The 20,697-nt window shown below is 45.7% G+C and overlaps 1 protein-coding gene and 1 long non-coding RNA gene across 3 annotated transcripts in view; one reads left to right on the top strand and one right to left on the bottom strand.

Moving 5' to 3' along the window:
• STON2 (stonin 2) overlaps positions 1-18,038 on the top strand; it is a 158,616-nt gene extending 140,578 nt beyond the window's left edge. Inside the window, 3 exon segments of the mRNA XM_065941909.1 lie at positions 476-2,314; positions 8,599-8,801; positions 11,037-18,038. Coding sequence (XP_065797981.1) covers positions 476-2,314; positions 8,599-8,801; positions 11,037-11,120 — 2,126 coding nt within the window. The 3' untranslated portion in view covers positions 11,121-18,038.
• The window catches only part of LOC136172472 (uncharacterized), an 83,298-nt gene that overhangs the window by 27,584 nt on the left and 35,017 nt on the right, over positions 1-20,697 (bottom strand). The gene's annotated exons all lie outside the window — the stretch shown is intronic.

Here is a 20,697-nt window from a genome sequence, read left to right as displayed (position 1 = left end):
AAATAAAGTAGAATGTATGAGTTAAATTGTGATGGACCTGGGTTCTATCAGTGCTTCTGTATTGACGTTTGCATTCTTAATGCATTTAATGTATGGACCTCTGGTGGGCTTCCGTGGTGGCTCAGGCGATAAAAAATCCGCCTGCAATGTGGGAGACCTGGGTTCGATCCCTGGGTTGGGAAGACCCCGTGGAGCAGGGAAAGGCTACCCACTCCAGTATTCTGGCCTGGAGAATCCCATGGACTCTATAGTCCATGGCCTCGCAACGAGTCAGACACGACTGAGCGACTTCTGCTTTCTCTGGCGTGCTTACTACAAAACTGTAAGGGCTGTGCCAGACTAAGCACTTGCGACAGGTAATGAACTGCTTTGGAATTTACTGGATTCCAGATAAAATTCTAGCAAAACTCCCTCATCCCCATACTCCTAGAGGCCTTGAGCAGCAGTCCCTCACGTGTTCTCCTTTTCCTTTCAGACAATTCCTCCTCTCTGCAGGAGGATGAAGAGGTAGAGATGGAGGCCATCAGCTGGCAGGCCGGCAGCCCGGCCGTGAACGGACACCCCGCCACCCCAGTGACCTCTGCGCGTTTCCCCAGCTGGGTCACTTTTGATGACAATGAAGTCAGCGGCCCTTCATCCCCCATCACGTCTCCTCTGAAGCCAGAAACACCGCCTCTTGCCTCTGTGACCCCAGATGGACCTTACAACTCAACAGGGTCATTTAAGAAGCGGGAGCGGCCCAAGAGCACTTTGATGAACTTCTCCAAAGTTCAGAAGCTAGACGTGTCCTCCGTGAGCCATCCGCCTGCCGTGCCCGAGGCTCCACCTTGGAGGGCCACCAATCCTTTTCTGAACGAGACGCTACACGATGTGCAGCCGTCCCCCATCAACCCTTTCCGGGCTTTCTTTGAGGAGCAGGAGAGGCGAGCCCAGAACAGTTCTGTGTCCGGTACCCCAGGCAAGAGCCAGAGGGATTCCCTCATTGTCGTCTACCGGGACGCCATCAGTTTTGATGACTCAAGCCGAAACCAGTCACGCTCGGATGCTGTGGAAAAACTCAAGCGGCTCCAAATCGAGGATTCCGACCACGTGGGGGGTGCGACGCTCCCTGATGATGACCCGACCGCGTGGACTGAACTGGACGAGGACCCCGCCGGCTCCGAGCAGTCCCCGCCCAGAGACGGGTGGCCCATGATGCTTAGGATCCCCGAGAAGAAGAACATCATGTCCTCCAGGCACTGGGGACCCATCTACGTCAAGCTGACGGCCGCTGGTTACCTGCAGCTCTATTATGAGCAGGGCCTGGAGAGGCCATTCCGTGAGTTCAAGCTGGAGATGTGCCATGAGATTTCCGAGCCCCGGCTCCAAAACTACGACGAGAACGGGAGGATCCACAGCTTGCGGATAGACCGCGTCACCTACAAGGAGAAGAAGAAGTACCAGCCCAAGCCCGCCGTGGCCCACTCGGCCGAGAGGGAGCAAGTCATCAAGCTGGGCACCACCAACTACGAGGACTTCCTGGGCTTCATCCGGGCGGTTCAGGACCGCCTCATGGAGCTGCCCGTGCTGTCCATGGAGCTGAGCACGGTCGGCCTGAACTACCTGGAGGAGGAGATGACGGTGGACGTCCAGGACGAGTTCTCCGGCCTGGTGAGCAAGGGGGACAGCCAGATCCTCCGGCACCGAGTCCTGACACGGATCCACGTGCTGAGCTTCCTCTCGGGCCTGGCCGAGTGCCGGCTGGGTCTCAACGACGTCCTGGTCAAAGGGAACGAGGTGGTGTCCCGCCAGGACATCGTGCCCACCACCACCACCAAGTGGATCCGGCTCCACGAGTGCCGCTTTCACGGCTGCGTGGATGAGGACGTGTTCCGCAGCTCGCGCGTCATCCTCTTCAACCCTCTGGACGCCTGCCGCTTCGAGCTCATGCGGTTCCGGACGGTGTTCGCCGAGAAGACCCTGCCCTTCACGCTCAGGACGGCGGCGAGCATCCACGGGGCGGAGGTGGAGGTGCAGAGCTGGCTGAGGATGTCGGCGGGCTTCTCCTCCAACTGGGACCCGCTCACCCAGGTCCCCTGCGAGAATGTGATGGTCCGCTACCCCGTGCCCAGCGAGTGGGTGAAAAACTTCCGCAGGGAAAGCGTCCTGGGGGAGAAGTCTCTGAAAGCCAAAGTGAACCGGGGGGCAAGTTTCGGCTCAGCCAGCGTCTCCGGCTCTGAGCCGGTCATGAGAGTCACCCTGGGGACTGCCAAGTACGAGCATGCCTTCAATGCCATCGTGTGGAGGATCAACCGCCTGCCCGACAAAAACTCAGGTAGGCAGGGCTCCGTCTTCTGTGAGAGCCGCCGCACCGGGGGGCGAAAGAGCTGGGGTCCAAGTGCTGCTTTCTCTTCCCCTGCCAAGTGCTGGCTTTGTGCTGTGTGAGGGGAACAGTGATGGGGAGGGACGGGGGAATGGACGGCCAGAAAGCACATGTGACTTGAGCGAGGTTAAGTCACAAACCTGCATGACCCAGGTCCCTCCATCTTTTTATTCCCCTACCTTCTTCACACTTCTTTCGTGAAGTGATACGTTATTTTTCTCAGCAGCTGAGTCATGTCCAGCTCTTTGCCATCCCTTGGGCTGCTGCACGCCAGGTCTCCCTGCCCGAGTGCAGGGAAAAGGGCCAGGTGATGGCCCATCGTGTACAGTGTAGGGGGGAGTTGGATTGATGATTCCTGCAACCCTGTGCAAAGCCTGTCAATCATTACGTCCCACGCTTAGAGCTGGGATTTGTGCTTGGGGAAGGGGCCTCCCGGGGCTTCCCTGGTGGCTCAGATGGTAAAGAAGTCCGCCTGCAATGCAGGAGACCCGGGTTCAATCCCTGGGTGGGGAAGATCCCCTGGAGAGTAGGATTCTTGCCTGGGAGCTCCATGGACAGAGAAGCCTGGCAGACAGTCCATGGCATCGCAAAGAATCGTCCACGACTGAGCGACTCAGAGAGAGAGAAGGGGCCTCTGATCAGACCGCAGACAGCCAGGGCATGAAGGTCCAGAAAGACTGGAATGCTCCCTGACAGAAAGTAAAGGAAGGAGTGTTTGCTCAAAGGAGATAGTTCACCAGCCCTTGCTGGCCAGCGCAGTGAGCGGGGTGCTTGTCTGCTCGAGGAGGCCCGCAGGCAACGGCTTTCCTCTTGGGTCTGGTGAGATTTGGTGGAATGACAAAACTGGGGAGTGATCAAACCAGCTCTAATAGTTTTATTTCTTAGAGTAAGTCTGGGCGATCCCAATGGCAGGCAATAAGCCCACGGTCCTTTAAACCACTTCTCGTTTGTAATAAACAAAAGTGGGTATTTTGGCCAACAACAACAACAACAAAAAATTTTTGGAAAAACTGTTGGTTGAACTTTCCCTTCTGCAGATATTCTTTATTCCGTTCTCCCTGTTACATCCTAACAACATAATTAGAGTCTTCATTTCCTGTTCGGAGTGCGGCGTGGCTGTGTTTCACCCTAGATGCAATATGACATGAAGCCAAGAGGCAATACGATCTGGTCAGCTCCCCCAGCGGGCCAGGCGGTGGACACACACCAGGGCTTTCTGTGTCCGACGCTGGGTGTAGCGGCACAGACTGAAGACACAATTGCGCTTCTGTGTTTGAGGCTGGACTGGCCACCCTGTTTCTCAATGGACACGATTTTTAAAGCCTTGCTCTCAGTGCCTGCTTATTCACTTCTCTGAGGCCAGCACGTTATCACCTGGCTGATGGCAGCAGGATTTTTGTCTTGGCCCATCTGAATTGATGGCATAGAGGAGGCCCTTGCCTCTCCTGTGGCACGGATGCCCCCTGACAACAGAACCGAGGTCACAGGGGGAAAATCGCTGTTTAGCCTGCTGGAGGCATGACATCAGAAAAAACAGGGCCTCTGGTTTGTGTTTACTGGGATTTTCAGCTCTGCAATTTACTAAGCATGGATTCAGATCACTTCCTTATGGAATAACTGGATTTTCAAGCTGGGAGGGACCTGTGGAATGACTTTAGGCAAACCTCTTCCTTCCACAGACGAGAAAATTAAGGACCAGGAGGGACATGACCCATCACATCCGGGGTCTTTTTTCGTTCTCGATATCACCGCTGCCTCTCGGTTCGTCATACAAAACAGACACAGACTTGAAGTAAATTCCATTATGAGCACGGAGATTTGCAGTTTCCTCACATACCTGCTTTGCTTCAAAGGTCCTTCTCTCAAATATGGAAAGGTACCACGTGAGGGGCTTTATAAGCTGCAAAGACTGAGACTGGCTTCTTTCAGCAAAAAGAGAGAAACTGTTGGGAAGATACAGGTGGTCTCGGAGAACTAGAGGAACAAGCAGGCTTCCGGAAGGATAATCCTGGATGGCAGGAGCTGTGGGAGGCTGCAGCGTTGGGACAAACCCCCGCGAGCCGTTTCGGGCCACTTCCCAAGGCTCGAAGGGCGTGCCTGGCGTGACCACCAGGATGACACGCCGTGGGCTGCTGCTGCTGCAGCTGAAGTCGCTGCAGTCGTGTCCGACTCTGTGCGACCCTATGGATGGCAGCCCACTAGGCTCCTCTGTCCACGGAATTCTAGGCAAGAATTCTAGCATTCTAGGTGAGGATACTGGAGTGGGTTGCCATTTCCTTCTCCCGAGATGCAGTGCTGGGGAAGAGTTATTTCTCAGAGAGAGAAGAAGAAAAAAAAAAAAAGATTGTTAGCAGATTAAAAAGGGAGAAGATACAGGATAGGGAATAAATAGTCCTCAGCAACAGCAACTATTAATGCTTCCCAGGCGGGAAGTATTCAGCAGGCTCAAGGCCAGGGAAGTGCAGCCTATATATCACATAGGTTATTTCCAGGTTTAGTGGCACCTTACTTGTGAATGATTGTTAAAATACAGGACACCGCAAGAATATCTGGGGATGTTTCTCACTTAAACCGACCCCCCACCTCCTCCTCAATTACTGATTTGCTGTCATGGTTATTTGTTTTTAGAAGTAAAATCCCACCCCCCACCCAGAGAACTTCTTATTCTGCTTCTGGCCAACAGTATATTTCTGTATCGGTTCAGGACATTGATAGCACCCATTTCTGGCAACTGGAAAGGTACAGGATCTGAATTCCTGGCAGACTGCAGGGTCTCACCATTGTTGATATTCTGTGTTCTGAGCCCCTTGCCTTCCCCATCCAGGGCTCGCTCCATCCATGAACCCAGAGAGCTGGTGATGGATTATCTATTAGTAACTATCGCCTTTCTGAGCTCTTCTGTCTCAGTCTAGGGATAGCTTTGAGAAGGTGCCTTTATTAGGCTATTTGTCAGAATCCTCACGTCTCTGCAGTGGAAGAGGACTGAACCTCTGCCCATGTATCCCACTTGCGTTGGCCCTGCAACCCTGGCTCCCGGAGGCAGGATGGTCAGACCGAGAGGCAGCAACGGCCAGGCTGGCATCCCGGGCCTTGCCAGCACCCCAAGCCTGCAGTCACAGCAGGGCCATCCCAACAAGCCCGCAAAAGGCTAACAAGCCCCCCACTGGATTCCTACATGGCTCCCGCCAGCAGGGCCCATCCGTGTTCTCCCTCTCACCCTAATCTCCAGGGCGTTCCTGATTTCTAGAGGGTACTGGAACAAGTTCTGTGCTTTCCCAGACTGGCTGCCTGGGAACAAAACATTCTATCCTGCACAGGCAGCTTTCTTTGCTGGAATTCCAGTTCTTGTTAGATAGGTAAAGAGGAAACAATTCCAGTAGGGTTCCCTTTCCATGAGAAATAGCAGTCTGAATTTTAGTGTTAAATTTTCTCAACATCATTAAGATGACACAATGTGTAAGCTAATTAGTTCATTGCTGTGAAACTATACTAGCTGTCAAAATTGCACTTCCCTATCTGTTGGGCTTCCCAGGTGGATCAGTGGTAAAGAATCCACCTGCCAGTGCAGGAGATGCAAGAGATGCAGGTTCGATCCCTGGGCCGGGAAGATCCCCTGGAGTAAGAAATGGCAACCTACTCCAGTGAAAGTGAAAGTGTGAATAACTCAGTCGTGTCTGATTCTTTGAGACCCCATGGACTATAGCTCGCCAGGCTCCTCTCTCCATGTGATTCTCCAGGCACGGATACTGGAGTGGGTTGCCATTCCCTTCTCCGGGGATCTTCCAGATGCAGGGTTCGAACCCAGGTCTCCCGCATTGCAGGCAAGAGATTCTTTACTGGCTGAGCCACCAGAGAAACCCACCTGCTCCAGTATTTTTGCCTAAAAAATTGCCTGGACAGAGGAGCCTGGTGGGTTACAGACGGAGGAGTCTGCTGGTCAGAGTCAGACACAGCTGAGCACACAGCACATCTGCCCACGAGCCCCAGCGTCCATTGGTTGATGCCAGAACTCAAGACAGATTGTTGTTCTCATAGAATTTGTGGTGAATACTCTGGTTTGAGTGAGAAGAGGAGGGTCAGTTTAATGGAAAGTTATGGTTTTCAGTGTTCCAGCAATATGTAAATAAGGGTAATGAGAGAAGACTGTCATTGAGGTTGCTATTGAATTAAGAAACTTCTCTATCTACTTTGTATTGATATAATAGCAGTATATTGAGAGGAGTCTAGGACATAATTTGGAGTCAGTTAGACATGAATTTTATTCCCAGTACTAAAGTTTAATGACTGTGCCCTTAGGCAATTTACTTAAACCTTTCAGAGAAATCTCAGTTTCCTCTTTTATAAAACAGCATTATTAATACCCAGCTCATTAAGAATGAAATTAGATAATGCTTTTCAGTGTTTAGCACAGTCTCTGGCCTGTAATAAACGTTCAGTAAGGGATGGCTGTATAATGACATCTGTGGTTACACAGTTTTAAAAAAACTGAATTAATTGATTTTCAAATAATGTAATTTTTACTACTACATGTATCTTAAATTCCTTTCCTAAAAAACTGCAATCTTTTTCTTAAGTATTACTTTTTAGAAAGAACCACTGAAATATGTTACATTTGTGAAACAGAGCAAAACAAATACTTCACTCTGTAATGTTTTCCTTGGAGAGCGGGTGTGTATGTCCTCACTCTTTGAGATTAAAAAGTCCTGCCCAGACCAATAGAGGAAATTGGAATTGTTTATTTGGGGAAACTCAGATAACTCAGTGCTGTTTGAGTTACATCATGGAGTCAGAGGCACACTGTTTACCCAGAGTGATTTGCTGTACTGGGGTCCTTATGCTTTTTCTCCACCCCTGTCACCCTGCAAACCCTGGTACCGAGGTTTAAGGACTGTGAGGTTGTCACACAGGCAAATCGGTTAAGAGCGTCTGGAAGGCGGACCGCTGGGTCCAGTTTTCTTGGCTCTGCCACTTGCTAGCTGTGACCCTGGGCAGTCGACCTCACCTCCCGAAGCCTTAGTTCCTCATCTGTACAAATGTAACAAATCACAGCCTCAAGGGACGGCTATGAAGATGCAGTGAGAGTCTGCAGGGAGCACTTTGCACACGACCTGGCTCAGGGTCCTCAGAAAACATCTCCTGATACATTTGATCAGTGGCGGCGGCGACGCGTCCGTGGTGAGTCAGGGAACTCAGCTCTGGCTCTTCTGCCTCAAGTAATCTGGTAACAATCTTCAGGTGAAAATCAGACCATAAGTTTGCCTTCCAGATACTGCAGGACCAGCCACAGATTGATAGCGTTAAATAGCAGTAAGGGCCGATGCCTGGCCTTGTTCAGCTCACCCTTTCCTACCAACCCCCAACTCCACACTTCATCCTTGAGGAAGAAGCATGGAGAGAACAAAGGGTTTGGGTGTGGGGTCCTCGCACTCAGAAGAGTCGCAGGTCAAATCCAGGACTGACAGGTCCCGGCCGTTAGCCTTGTGCTCTCTCCGGCGTTCCATGCGCGTGACCACGTGCTCACTCGTGTCCGATTCATTGAGACCCCGTGGACTGTAGCCCGCTGGGCTCCTCTGTCCACGGGGTTTCCCGGGCCAGACTGCTGGAGTGGGTTGCCATTTCCTCCTCCAGGGGATCTTCATGGCCCAGGGATGGAGCCCGGGTCTCCTGCATTGGCAGATTCTTTCCCAGATGTCGCCCTAGGAAGATACCTTGGAAACCATGCTTCCCTAATGCCTATGTGCAGTTTCTAAGGGCTTTGTTGTTTACATATTTCATTCACCTGAAAAACACGCCAAAAGCATTTAAAAAAATATGAACTGCTGTGAAGAAAATTCAATTCAGCTTTCAAAAGAAATTGATGACTTTGCTCCAGGTGTCTGCCTTTGATGTTTTATTAGGTGCTAAGCGCTGATCTCTTTTATTCCTTTCTGCCAATCTACAATCTCTGTTTCCTGGTATTTGTGCTGTGTTCACGTGGCGCTCTGACCTGAGCAGGCAGAGTGAGCCCCACTTCCCAGGTACGGGTTTTATTGCTAGGACACCAGGCTACTGTAATGAGACGGTGTTACGTTCAGCAGTCTGAGGCACATACATGCAGTGTGGTTTCTGCCGAGGCCAGTCCTCTGCTCAGCGTTGGACCCTCTGAAAGGCTGCCAGGTCTACTTTGTTACTGACGCTTTCCTTCCACTTCTTCGCCAGAGAACCCAAACCCTAGATTCCTTGTTTTTCTTTTATAGCTTCTGGTCACCCACACTGTTTCTTCTGCCACCTTGAACTTGGCTCGGACCGGGAAGTGCCTTCCAGATTTGCCAATCACGTGAACGTCGAGTTCAGCATGCCTACAACGTCTGCCTCCAAAGCTGCTGTGAGATCCATCTCGGTGGAAGACAAGACGGATGTCAGGAAGTGGGTCAATTATTCCGCACACTACAGCTACAAGGTAGCCTCGGGGGGCATCTGGCTAATGCTCCAAGTCTGTCTGTTTACCCCCAGACGCTCCCTGCTCCCATTCCTTTTAGCAGTGCCCGCCCAGGGTGCAGACGGGCGCTCTGGTCACCATGGCGGTGGCCCAGCGTGCATAGCTGTGGGTGAAGCTGCTCTGAGTGAAGTGAATAAACCCGCTCGTGGGCAACAGAAAGGCTGGAAAGAGAAATAGAGGCTAGTGAAAGAGGAAGATATAATGTCTCAGTTGCCATGAATGACAAAAGAGCCATGGGGTTAGGGGATTATTATTACTTGTTTATCATATAATTTATGTGCAGGGGAGTGGGTTTGAAAGTGCAGGCAGGCTCAGGAAAATGTTAACTCTAAGCATATATTTCAGCTGCAGATGTTGAAGTGGATCTGAGTGATGTTAAGACACATCTGACCTGGTCACTGGACAGTAACAGAGCAATCTCAAAAGCCAGGCAAACCTTTATAGTAGTAATAGGATCAGGGCTGCAAAGGGGGGTGTGAAGCTGGAGAGTTCTGACATAAAGAGTGATTATATCTTGGGGAGTTAAGAGATTCAGTAGGAAGAGATTCTAGTGGTAAAGAACCAATGCGAGAGACGTCGAGATGCGGGTTCCATCCCTGGGTCAGGAAGATCCGCTAGAGGAGGACATGGCAACCCACTCCAGGATTCTTCCCTGGAGAATCCCATGGACAGTGGAGCCTAGGGGAGTACAGTCCATAAAGTTGCAAAGCCTGAAGCAGCTAAGCACACACGCACAGGAGGAGATGAAATGCCAAAGATGGAAAACGCGCAGGGGGCTGGAGCGGGCATGCTGAAGTAGGATTTGGCAAAGCGGTTTAATGATTTTCTATTCATAATAACACCCATAGATTTATACCATCATTTAATTGTTCTTTAAATGTTTCCTTAGTTGTACGAGCCAAAACATTCAACTATTGAAAAGAACAAATACTCCATCTTGTGGCCAGAAAAAAAACAACTCAGCACTTTCTTTTTTTTTTTTTCCGGCACTTTCTTCAAACATGACCCTAGTCAACTGTTTTGTCTTGAATTCTTTCCCTCATTATTATAAATATCAGTATTGAGAAGCAGCTTTCATTATGAAGCTCCCTAACTCAAAAGATTCCCTGCCTGACTTATCAAAAGGCTTCAGATGAGGTGTGTCACTCTCAAGACAAGATTAATTGATTAATCTCTTTATAATTAACAGCTATAGTATTCTGCAAAAGCTATAGTATTCCTACAGGAATTCAGTCCTGAATATTCATTGGAAGGACTAATGTTGAAACTGAAACTCCAGTACTTTGGCCACCTGATGCAAAGAACGGACTCATTTGAAAAGACCCTGATGCTAGGAAGGATTGAAGGCGGGAGGAGAAGGGGACGACAGAGGATGAGATGGTTGGATGGCATCACCGACTCGATGGACAGGAGTTTGAGTAAACTGCAGGAGATGGTGATGGACAGGGAGGCCTGGTGCACTGCGGTCCATGGAGTCGCAAAGAGTTGGACATGACTGAGTGACTGAACTGAACTGATTCTGCAAAAGATACAGGCAGAACTGTAAATACTATTGGATACTTTCTTTTTTTTTTGGCTCTGCAGCACGCATGTAAGATCTTAATTCACTGACCAGGGATCGAACCTATGCCCCTTGCAGTGGAAGTGCGGAGTCCTGACCTTTGGACTGCCAGGGGATTCTCCGCAGACTGTTTAAAGGGACAAAGTCACAGAGAGAGTGTAAACAGCCAACTGCAAAGAAATCCATTCATTTGATAAACCTTTGTGTTTGCCTATATTATTGGGTTTAATAGTTAAAAGGGCCTGCCCTGTCTTACAGGGCCTGTGCTGTAGTGGGGCTGGGCGAGTGTACAGGGTGCAGGGGGAATATACACAGGGGGGCACCTGATTCTACCTGGGGAGTCAAGAACAGCTTTACAGGAGAGGTGATCTTTGAGCAACTGTGCAAGGCAAAGAGGAAGGATTTCCCGGGTGGACTGAGGGAGAGGAATTCCAGACCAAGCCAAGGGCATGTGCACATTCAGAGCCATGATCTACACAGGGCCAGTGGCTTGGTGTGGCTAAACCCCAGACTGTTAACCAAACTGTAAGGACTCTCAAAGAACCTGGTGAGGTTTTTCTCTTTAGGTTATTTGTTGGGATGTTTTCCTGATATTTCTTTCTGATTATTTCTCCCCAACGTCTCTTTCTTGACAGGTGGAAATTGAGCAAAAAAAGAGTTTGAAGCTGGACTTGGAAGGAGACGACTTGGAAAATCCCAAGGAGTGTGGGGTCCAGTGATGAGGCTCTCTTGCAGGGGGTTCCTGACCCCAGCGGCACCATAGGATGTCTTCCTGAATAGCTGAAATTCAAGTCAGTACCTAGCACGGCTCCTCCCTGTGGGGAACAGTGTATGGATCCTCCTGTTTGTAGTTACCTGTATTCTAACAGGGAACCCTAAGGTGGCTGCCTGGGAGAGGCTCTGACTATGCTTGAAGCACACGGGTCACCTGGCCTGTGGAGCTTACGGTATAATTAAGCCTCCCTCCACTCTCGCTTATCTCAAGGCTCTTGGGTATGGCTTGTCAGGACTGATAATAGTCAGGAAAAGAAATCCACCCCCTCCCCCATCAGTGTTGGCGTGATTTCTTCCTGATGTTCATCTGTCAATCAATTTCTGGAAAACAGTTTCTTGAGAAGTTAATTAACCAAGACTCCACCTCCATCACTCCCTCTAAAGAAAAAATGATGACGAAAGGTACAAAACCAATTTCTTCTCTGGGTCTGCTAGACCTTTCTTAGGTGTCTCCACGCTTCAGATGTTAGCACTATGCAAGAAGGAAGTTTCTGAAATGTTTTCTTCCAGGTTCGAGATTGAAACACTTTTTCCATCTTTCTAAAGTGTCAGTCCCAGGGTTCACCATCCTGAGTCACAATAGACAATGGGGAAAAAGGCACAATAGGATGCTTTTAAATTCTGTAATTAGCCCTGTATTCTGCAAAGAGTGGCTATTGAACGGAGAGCAAAATTGAGCTATTTTTCTTTGTTCTGGGGAAAAGGAATATTCATTTTGAGATAATATTCATTTCAGGAGACAGCTTCAATCTCAGTGATTTTCTAAATTCACACTGAAAAATAGATGCCATTTCTGACTCCTGAAATAAATGGATACATATATCTCAGGCATTCGTCAAGGGCATTTTGGGAACTCCATTTTATACCTCATAGCCAGTAGACACCTTCGTGTCTCTAACTCAGACTTTATAGGAAATGTAATTTGAAAAGATCATTTTAAAAGTTGTTTCAAACTTAAGCTTGTATGAGCTTTTCCTAAAAATTCACAGTTTGATAATCACAGTATTCTAATAGATCTGAAAGGCAGAAAACTCTAGGGTAGAGATAGGGGAAAGCCATATTTTTCTAATGTTGGGAACCTTAAATCCTGATTCGAAGACTCTAGGACATTCAATATTCTTTCTCTTCATCTGTTCCTGCTCACATTCTGTACCTCCGCATCCCAGAGGGAATACTAGGATCAACAATTTAAAGGCAGTTTTTATTTGCCTTCTTAGTTCTCTGATGAAGAAGAGAGTAAGGGGGGCAGAAAGTACGACTATCAGATTTATAGATGACCCAGAAGTAGACATATATATCTAGTCTGTTGAACAGTAGATCCAGGATTAATTCATCCCATGAATATTCACTGAATTCTAACTATGTACTGACATTACGATACAGAAATCATTATAATTTTTGAAATATATGAACATAAGACTGAAACTAAAAGGATAAAATTGAACAGGCATTAACAAGAGACTCCCATACTCTGAGTTTCTTAAATGCAACCTTCTGAGTATAGACGAGGGCACCTATGTGTGTATGGATATGTGTGTTAATGGGAAAGGAGTTAGAAAGTCCTGGTTTCACAGCAGTTTTTGTAGAAATGTTTTCTTAGGGAAATGTGAGTTCAGTTTTGAGTCAGGGGTATAACACGGCTAAAAGAACACATTCGGCCTATGGTGACAGAAATCTAGGGAGCCCTGCACGCGACGCAGCTCAGGCCACATCTGGTGGAGGACTGGATTCAGTTCTGGAAACCTCAGTTTAAGAGAGACATTAATAAATATTGCGTCCAGGGTCAGGTGGCCAGGATCGTGAAGAGGCTGATTATACGTGGAATCAGGCAATAGTTCCCCTGAGGAACAGAAGGTATAGCTGCAAACGGAAAAAGAGGGGATGATATAATAGCTGCCTTGAAATCTCTGTTGAACTATAAAAGGGGAGAGGAACTGGGCTTTTCCTGTGTTGCTTCAAAGGGCAAAAAGAGGAGCTTTACAGATGACAGATGTTTGCTTCAACACAAGAAAGAACTTTGCAATAAGAGTTATTCTAAAGAGGAATGGACTCAAGTAGTAGAATTTCCAGTTGCTATAGACACCCAAACAAAAGCTAAAATATCCCATCTCTCCTAAATGCCATGAAAGGGACTCTAAGATTGGATGTAGGCAAGATTCTTACCAAGATACCTTCTACACAGACGTTTAGTTTCAATAGTAATGGGACTCTAACTCTAGTTGTTTTTAGTTTGTAAGTGGCTTTTCATGCTCTTTGAAATATGGTGGGTTCCTCTAGAGGTCCTTGTCAAGTGGGGGGACTCCAAGGCATAGTCCTTCCCTTGTTGTGCTAAAAGCTCATGAGGATTCCTCATAGACGCGTTGAGATGGGTGGAAGAGTTGCCAAGGTCAAGCATATTCCAGCACCTTCTTTAGCCAAGGTTAGAGCCCATGCACCCTCTCAGGAGCTCTGCTTCACCTGCTGGCATCACATATGTGTTGGTGGTTGGACCCTTTTTTCCTATTGGTTATTCTCATTGCCTTTGTGCTTTACCTGGATATAAATATTTTTTTTTTTAACCAAGGGCTGGAAAACTTCCTTCCACGCTATCTACATTCAGCAATCAAATTATCATTCATTTAAAAAAACTTAACACCTTGATTTCATCAGATTTGTTTTCATTCTGCTGTTTTTTAGAAACTGTTTATGGGTAGCATTTAGGGAATCGCAAAATGTAAGACTACTTATTTTTAGATGTAGTTTCTATGTGGTTTTGTTAATAACCTACATAGAAAACACAGTTGGACAAATACCTTTTTGATATGCAGATTCTAAGTTTGCCACCCTGGACTTCTATTTTGTGTGTCTACAGACACACAAATATTTCTTTTCTATGTTGTCAATAATGTGAAAATGCTAGAAGTGAATTCATTTTACCAGTACACAGTCTGTTACTATTAGAACATAAATTAGATGTCCCTTGGTATCAAGAGCTATGCTTTTTCTTTGAGGCTGGTGACTTGCTTTATGACTTCATAGTAAAGAAAGATAAGAAATGCTCTCATTGTGATACGTCAGACAAGAGAATATGAGGTGCTTTGGGGGGAGACCATTAAACCCCCTTTGCCACTCTTACTCTTGGGAACATAGTACTAGTTACGTCTTCTCAAAATTTTGTATTTCACTTAAATATAATCTGGACAAGTTTTTTTTTTTTTTTTTTCTATTTTTTCCTCTGCCCCCCCACCTGCCCTGACCATCCTGCATTACTGTCAGGGTTCATAACCCCTGAGAACATTATTTTGGGGGGGGCACTGCATGGCTTGCAGAATCTTAGTTCCCTGACCAGGGATGAAACCTGGGTCACCACATTGAAAGCTCTGAGTTATAACCACTGGACTGCCAGGGAATTCCTGAGAACGTTGTTTAATGTAAAATATTTCTTATTTGAAATGAGAGTAATTTCTTTTCAGATCTTACAGATGAGGGCAGGAGCTTCAAAGTGTCAGCCGCTCATTCGTGTCTGACTCTTTGCAACCCCTGGACTGTAGCCCGGCGTACTCCTCTGCCCATGGGATTCTCCAGGCAAGAATATACTGGAGTGGGTCCCTAGAAATTCACATTCCCAAGAAATGTGACTCATGGAGGCAAGAAATGTATCTTATTCTTTCTTTCTACTATCTAGCACCAAACTTGGAATGTAATAAATTTCAACTACCTTAAATCCATGCCGATAAGACAAACATATTCATGTAATAAAGAAAAATTACTAGGTATTCAGTAAATGTTTGCTGAATGAATACTGACCCTGAGACTCCAAGACCGCCTAACCCTTCCTTATCATCAAACACTTCACCTTAAAGTGTACAAGCATGCTCTCATTTCCTGGAGCACTTAAGTCATTTCTTTTCTTGCCCCCACTGTCAACTGATAACTGTCAGCACTTAAGCACTTAATGTGCAGCTGAATTTAAACTACAGTGAACCTTATTCATGTTGAAAAATATTTTTATGCCCAAAGATAACAGCAGCATAGATGCTGTCAACAGTCTGGATTACTGATTCAGTTTTGTTCTTGCAAGTCAGAGAGCTCTGTGAGCCTGAGCCTTGTCTATTCCAATGGTCAGTGGGAGAAGGAAGCATTTACTAGAACCATGGGCTGTCTCGGTGTGCGAGGTCTTTTTGTTTTCCCAAACAGTAACCACTCACCAGTGTCACGGTGTATTTATTTTGTATCATAGTAAGGAGGCCTGAGACAGTAAGCTGAAACTTTTGAAGTAACATCAGGATTTCAGAACTGCTTTAAATCTCCGAAGTGTTGTGGTAGTGGGAAAACAGAATGATCTGAAATTTTCCCTCCAACTCTTGAACATATTAAGTTGATGTGACTAGGAAGTGCTGCCATCTAGCCTACTTTTTAAAATTTTCTCAGTTGGCAATGGTAACTTTAACTCTTCTATGAATGATGATTGTAAGTTAATTCTGACATAGCTAGAGTTTAGGTCGTGTTAAAAATGCAACAGGAACTTCAAACAAAACTGGCCAAAAAACTAAATCCACAAAAAAATATCATCCAATAAAGGAATTATCTCTTAACATTTCACTAGCAGGTGTCATCCGAACCGTGACAGCTCTTATGAAATTAGTCATAGCATTCTTACCAACTTCTAAACGTGTTTTCTAAACATTACCAATCTTTAAGTGCCAATTCCCTACAAGTCACCATTTCTTCATTTCTTAATTATCTTCTTTGTAAATGAAACTTGCTTTCGATATTGTGACTCATATTTATGTATTTAAGGAATTAAAAGTGAAAGAGATGTATAAGGCAGTCAACAATGTAGAAAATAAATGTGTGTATCAGTAGTATTCTCCCATGTAGTCACTAAACCAGAAAAATGGAATTTTTACATTTCTACTACTGTGCCTTAGCAAGTCTGGTTAAGAGTCTAGTTCTTTAAACAACTGGTTTTAAAAAAAAAAAAAAAAAAAGATATCTCTGAATTTGTAATATTCCAGGCATGTAAAGGCAGAAAATATCCATAGTAATGTGTTTGGTAGTGCCTGGAGAGAGGCAAATAATAATTGCATTTAATGAAAAGTTATAAAAGAACAGAATCAAAAAATATAAATTATAGAGAAATGACAAATAGAGCACTGGCCACCGGACCTCAAAATGCGTGAAGGAGAGGCCATCCCTTAAATGTCAGGAGCGCCAGGAATACTGAGTTCGCCTGGCAGGGATGAGCAGTAGACCTAGTTGAGTTCAACAGGCATTTGGTCAAGGTGCTGTCCCAGCAGCCAGTTCCCTGACGGGAGCCGAGGAAACGCGAGGACACTGTGGACTGCTGATGGAAAGAGAACCGGGGTTCCTAGGAACCTTTAAAGGACACAGTCGTAGAGACAGTCATCATGGTAAGCCACTGGCTGTGTTTCCAACTGGGTTTCAGAAACCTCAGCTGAAAAAGTGAAGACGCTGGACTAGTTGTTCGCTCAGGTCCTTCCAGCTCCCCTTGCGTAAGCTCTGCTCTGGTGCCAATGTTAGTCAAGCTCCATGTCAGGAGGACTCTTCATCCAGTCTTCGGAAGCAAGAAGTTTGCGATTTGAATACTGGGGAAAGCAGCTGGCCCATCTTTCCCCTTTTTATGTCTCTCTCGTTTACCATCTGCCCCAAAGACCCTGCGACCCTCTATTTCATAGCTGCCTTCAAAGCACAGAGAAACATGCTGGGTCACGATCTCATTGGCGCCCTGCTCTGGAAGTTCCCCTGGCATCGTCCAGCACAACGGTGGTGTGAGGGTGAAGAGGATGGGATCTGGGTGCCACCCGAAACAGAAGTAGGTCTCACCCTCCATGATACGGAAGGACCATGGCTGACCGACAGTTTATATATGTGTCCTTTTATATAAAAGACTGCGGAAATCGAAGGAAGAAAAAATAGGAAAGATTCTGGGAATATCTGTCACATAGTTATGGCAAAACCAGACTAGAGAAAAGGCAGGTCCTCCCTATCCAATCTTTTAGTAACAGGAAAATGTAACTATTAATTTTTAAAAAACACACACAAGCTACAGAGTAGCATCTCCTTTGTGAGTATGATTTTGTTTCTAGTACTAAGAATTGGTCAAACGTAATGGCTTGATTCCAGCCAGCCAGGGGAAGAAATTCCACCCTCCTCTTCCTGTCCCATCTTCTGCCTCAGATCAAGCCCTCAGCGCTGGCTGTGGACTGCCCTAGCCACACTGTGACTGAAGCCTTAAGCACCGTGGTCTTGCCTCCGTGTGCTTCAGGATCAGTGCCCCCCATGTGGTTTCCAAGGGGAGCAGTTCTGGAGAAGCAGATGTCCACTCAGATCCTGACAGCAACCAGCTGGACCACAGCGTCTAAGGGTTTTGAAGTACTGGGGCAGCAGAGGGAAGAATTTGAACAGCTCTCACTCTGAGTCAGCATTCGTTTAACCTTTGTGTCAGCCTGCCAACAGAACCTAGAGAAAGTTTACCATATTCAGGAAATGAAACAACCAGTGTTTTAAGCCTGGAAGTGATAAAAGAGTGCCCCCTTCTCACTCTCCACTTGTGACGCTCATCGTGAATTTCAATACGTCAGGATGGAGGGACCCAGGATCCCAGTGAATGATTCAGCTGGTCCAAGGCTTGGGTTTTCCTTTCTTCATCATCCATCCTCATTCAGTGTTGTGATTTATTTTATGTAAAAAGTTTACTTAAAAAATATGTGCCTATATAATAAGTCTACACACTGGCTAACTCTATAGAGGTGAGGTTTTGTTTTCAGTTGTTCTGCTGATTATCATCTGTAACCCCCTTTTTGAGCTATGAAAAAGACCTATTAATAAAAACTTTTAAACAAAATCTGTCACTATGCAAGATTTAATTCGATCAAGCATTAAAAAATGTTTATTATTAAGAAGACTCATCACCCAGGTAATACAGTGAGTGATCATAAGTTGACAAGTTACCAAGTGATTTGTACCCTAGATTAAGTTTATCATGAATATACTTTAATGAATTCAAGATATATTTTCTGCATTCCTACTTTGTGCCTAACCCTGTAAGAAGACAAACAGTTCTTACAGGGATTTTTTTGGCAGTAAGAAAATACGTATATAAATAAGTGAGAAATATAAAAGAGGACATAATCAAATAACACACTTATTTGTATTATGTTTCTGGCATATTGTTAGCACTCTACAAATAACTTTAATTCACTGATGAATCCAAATGACTAATGTCAACATAAATGCAGAGGAAAAAAATCATTATGGACTAAAATACTTGGGAGGTTTTCATAAGAAAGATGGCTTTTCAGTGAGACCTGGAGGTGGGGATAAAATTCAATTCAGTGGCAAGAGCATAGGAGTTTAAAGTTGGGAAGACGAAAAGGTAGACGCAATTGGATTAAGAGAGAAGCCTCACCTGCATCAGGGGTTCCTGCAAACCAAGAGGTAAGAGCGACAGGGGGACCGAGCTGTGTGAGAGCTGGCCTCCAGCTTGAGGTTGGACTCAGTCTCGTAAATACCGTGGAGCCACTTGAGAATCTTGCCAAGAAAGCTTTATTCTGGAATGACTAATTGCCTGCAACGTGCAGGTTGTTTTGGTCTAGGGGAAAGATTGAAGGCAAGGAAAATAAAGGGTGGGGTTTTTTGTTTTTTTTTTTTGTTTTTTTGTTTTTGGTGTAAACAAGAAAGAGAGAGAGCTTTGTGTTTTGGTTAGTTCAAAACAGACCATAGGCATCTTACTGCAAAATACAGTTATCCATAAGGGGAGAACTCAGGTCAGTTCAGTGGTTCCTACCATTGTGGGAACTCTATCCTGAATAGAACACACAATTTCATAGCCTAGGCGGTGCAAAATTAATTTATATTAGTAACTTATCAGGTATACAATAGGATGAAAAGCCAAATAAGAGCATAAGGTTATCTTAGATTGTGGATATTCTACTCCTTCCCCCATTCTTCCCTTGCTATCTGCCCAGAGTCCCCTTGAACAAATTTTGAGATCTAATTATCTAGTTCCCATGTTGTCACAAGGTTTTAGCCTTCTAAAGTCCCCCTTTCTTTTAATACCCAAGTGGAGCAACTACTCAAGTAACTCTTTGGAGCCAAGTATGCTTCCTGGGATTCCTTAGGATTTGGGGGAGGAAGGGCTGGGAATGAGAGGAAGTGAAGATGAGGATTTAAATGTCTTCCGTGTCACCTGTCAGCTCTTAAAACTCCTCTCAGCTCCTCTTTTATCACTTCTGACTTATGTGCTCTGTATTCCTCCAGGCTGGGCACTTTCTGTCTCCCTAGACATAATAATATGACCTAACACTTAGGTAGTGCTTATACTCTGGTAACACCACCTGGACCAAGTATTTTAGATGCACAGACATAGTTTAGATCTTATTTAATGAAGGCAGCCCCCTCTCCATTTGGCAAGGCGCTAATAATTCAAGGCTGGGGGTTACAACTGATGCTGACTTTAGTTTAAAATCAATGGTGAGTATTTACAGCAGGACACGGGGAAAGAACCTAAAATGAAGTATCAGGTATCCTTGTGTCTAAAGTTCATTGCCAGTACCCCACAGAGGGAATTCTTATTAAAGATCTTTCTCACTTAGCTCTAGCTTGAGTAAAGGTGCCAATCCCTCAAGTCCCCAGACTTACTGTTTCACTGCCAAGGGAGAACTGAAAACTCACTCTTGAAAATCACTTAAATTGTCTACAGAATAGACTAGGGTGTCAGCCTTCTTTAATGAGAGGATACCACTAGAATCATCACCACCCAAAATCCCAGCCACCTGCACAGTGCCTGCCTTCCAGTTCATGGTCAATGTCGAGAGAAATCATTAAAATGAGTCCCATAGTTATCCCGAGTTTAGCAACGTGAATTGACTGCTTCAGGCTTGACAACATCTTTTATTGGCCTCACAGATCCACTGAGTGGAATGGCAGACCAAATAACTTGAACAGACGTATATCCATTATACTTCACTTTATTAGGCAAAGCAATTTTTATTTCCACTCCATCACATCCTATTATGGACCCAAGAAAAGATGCTGAAGTATCTTTCCATACCAAAGAGAATTATGTGTTAGATCTCTAAAAAAAGAACGTATTCATGATTTTTACTTAGAGGTCTCAAAATTACAGATAATATTTTTCAGTAGGAGTTAAAACCAAAATACAGCTACTTTTCTCCTGAACACAGTCTAGGTCTCAACAGAAAAGAATGGGATAAAATCTATTCTCAACCTATCAAGAGCAGACCCAGGGGTCAAGACTTCTCTCTTAGCTCCCTCTGCTGTCCTCCCCTCTCTTCTCTTCACCAACAGGCATAAAGTCCCAGAAGCCTAGACTAATCTGCTGACAGTAGCAGAGAAAAGGATATATATAATTCAGAAACTGGGACAGTCTCCAATTATTTCTTCCCACATTGAACTCTTTTTGAACAAGCCCCTATTGTACATCTCTTCTACTGCCTTTAGTTCTTATGTGCAGCCTTTTAACATTTTATATTTATCAGCTTTATGCTCCTCATTAAA

Source organism: Muntiacus reevesi, chromosome 7 (genome assembly GCF_963930625.1).
Source record: "Muntiacus reevesi chromosome 7, mMunRee1.1, whole genome shotgun sequence".
NCBI classification, from domain to species: domain Eukaryota; kingdom Metazoa; phylum Chordata; class Mammalia; order Artiodactyla; family Cervidae; genus Muntiacus; species Muntiacus reevesi.
Note: the sequence above shows the minus strand (reverse complement) of the source record. Positions and strands in the feature narration are given on the sequence as shown.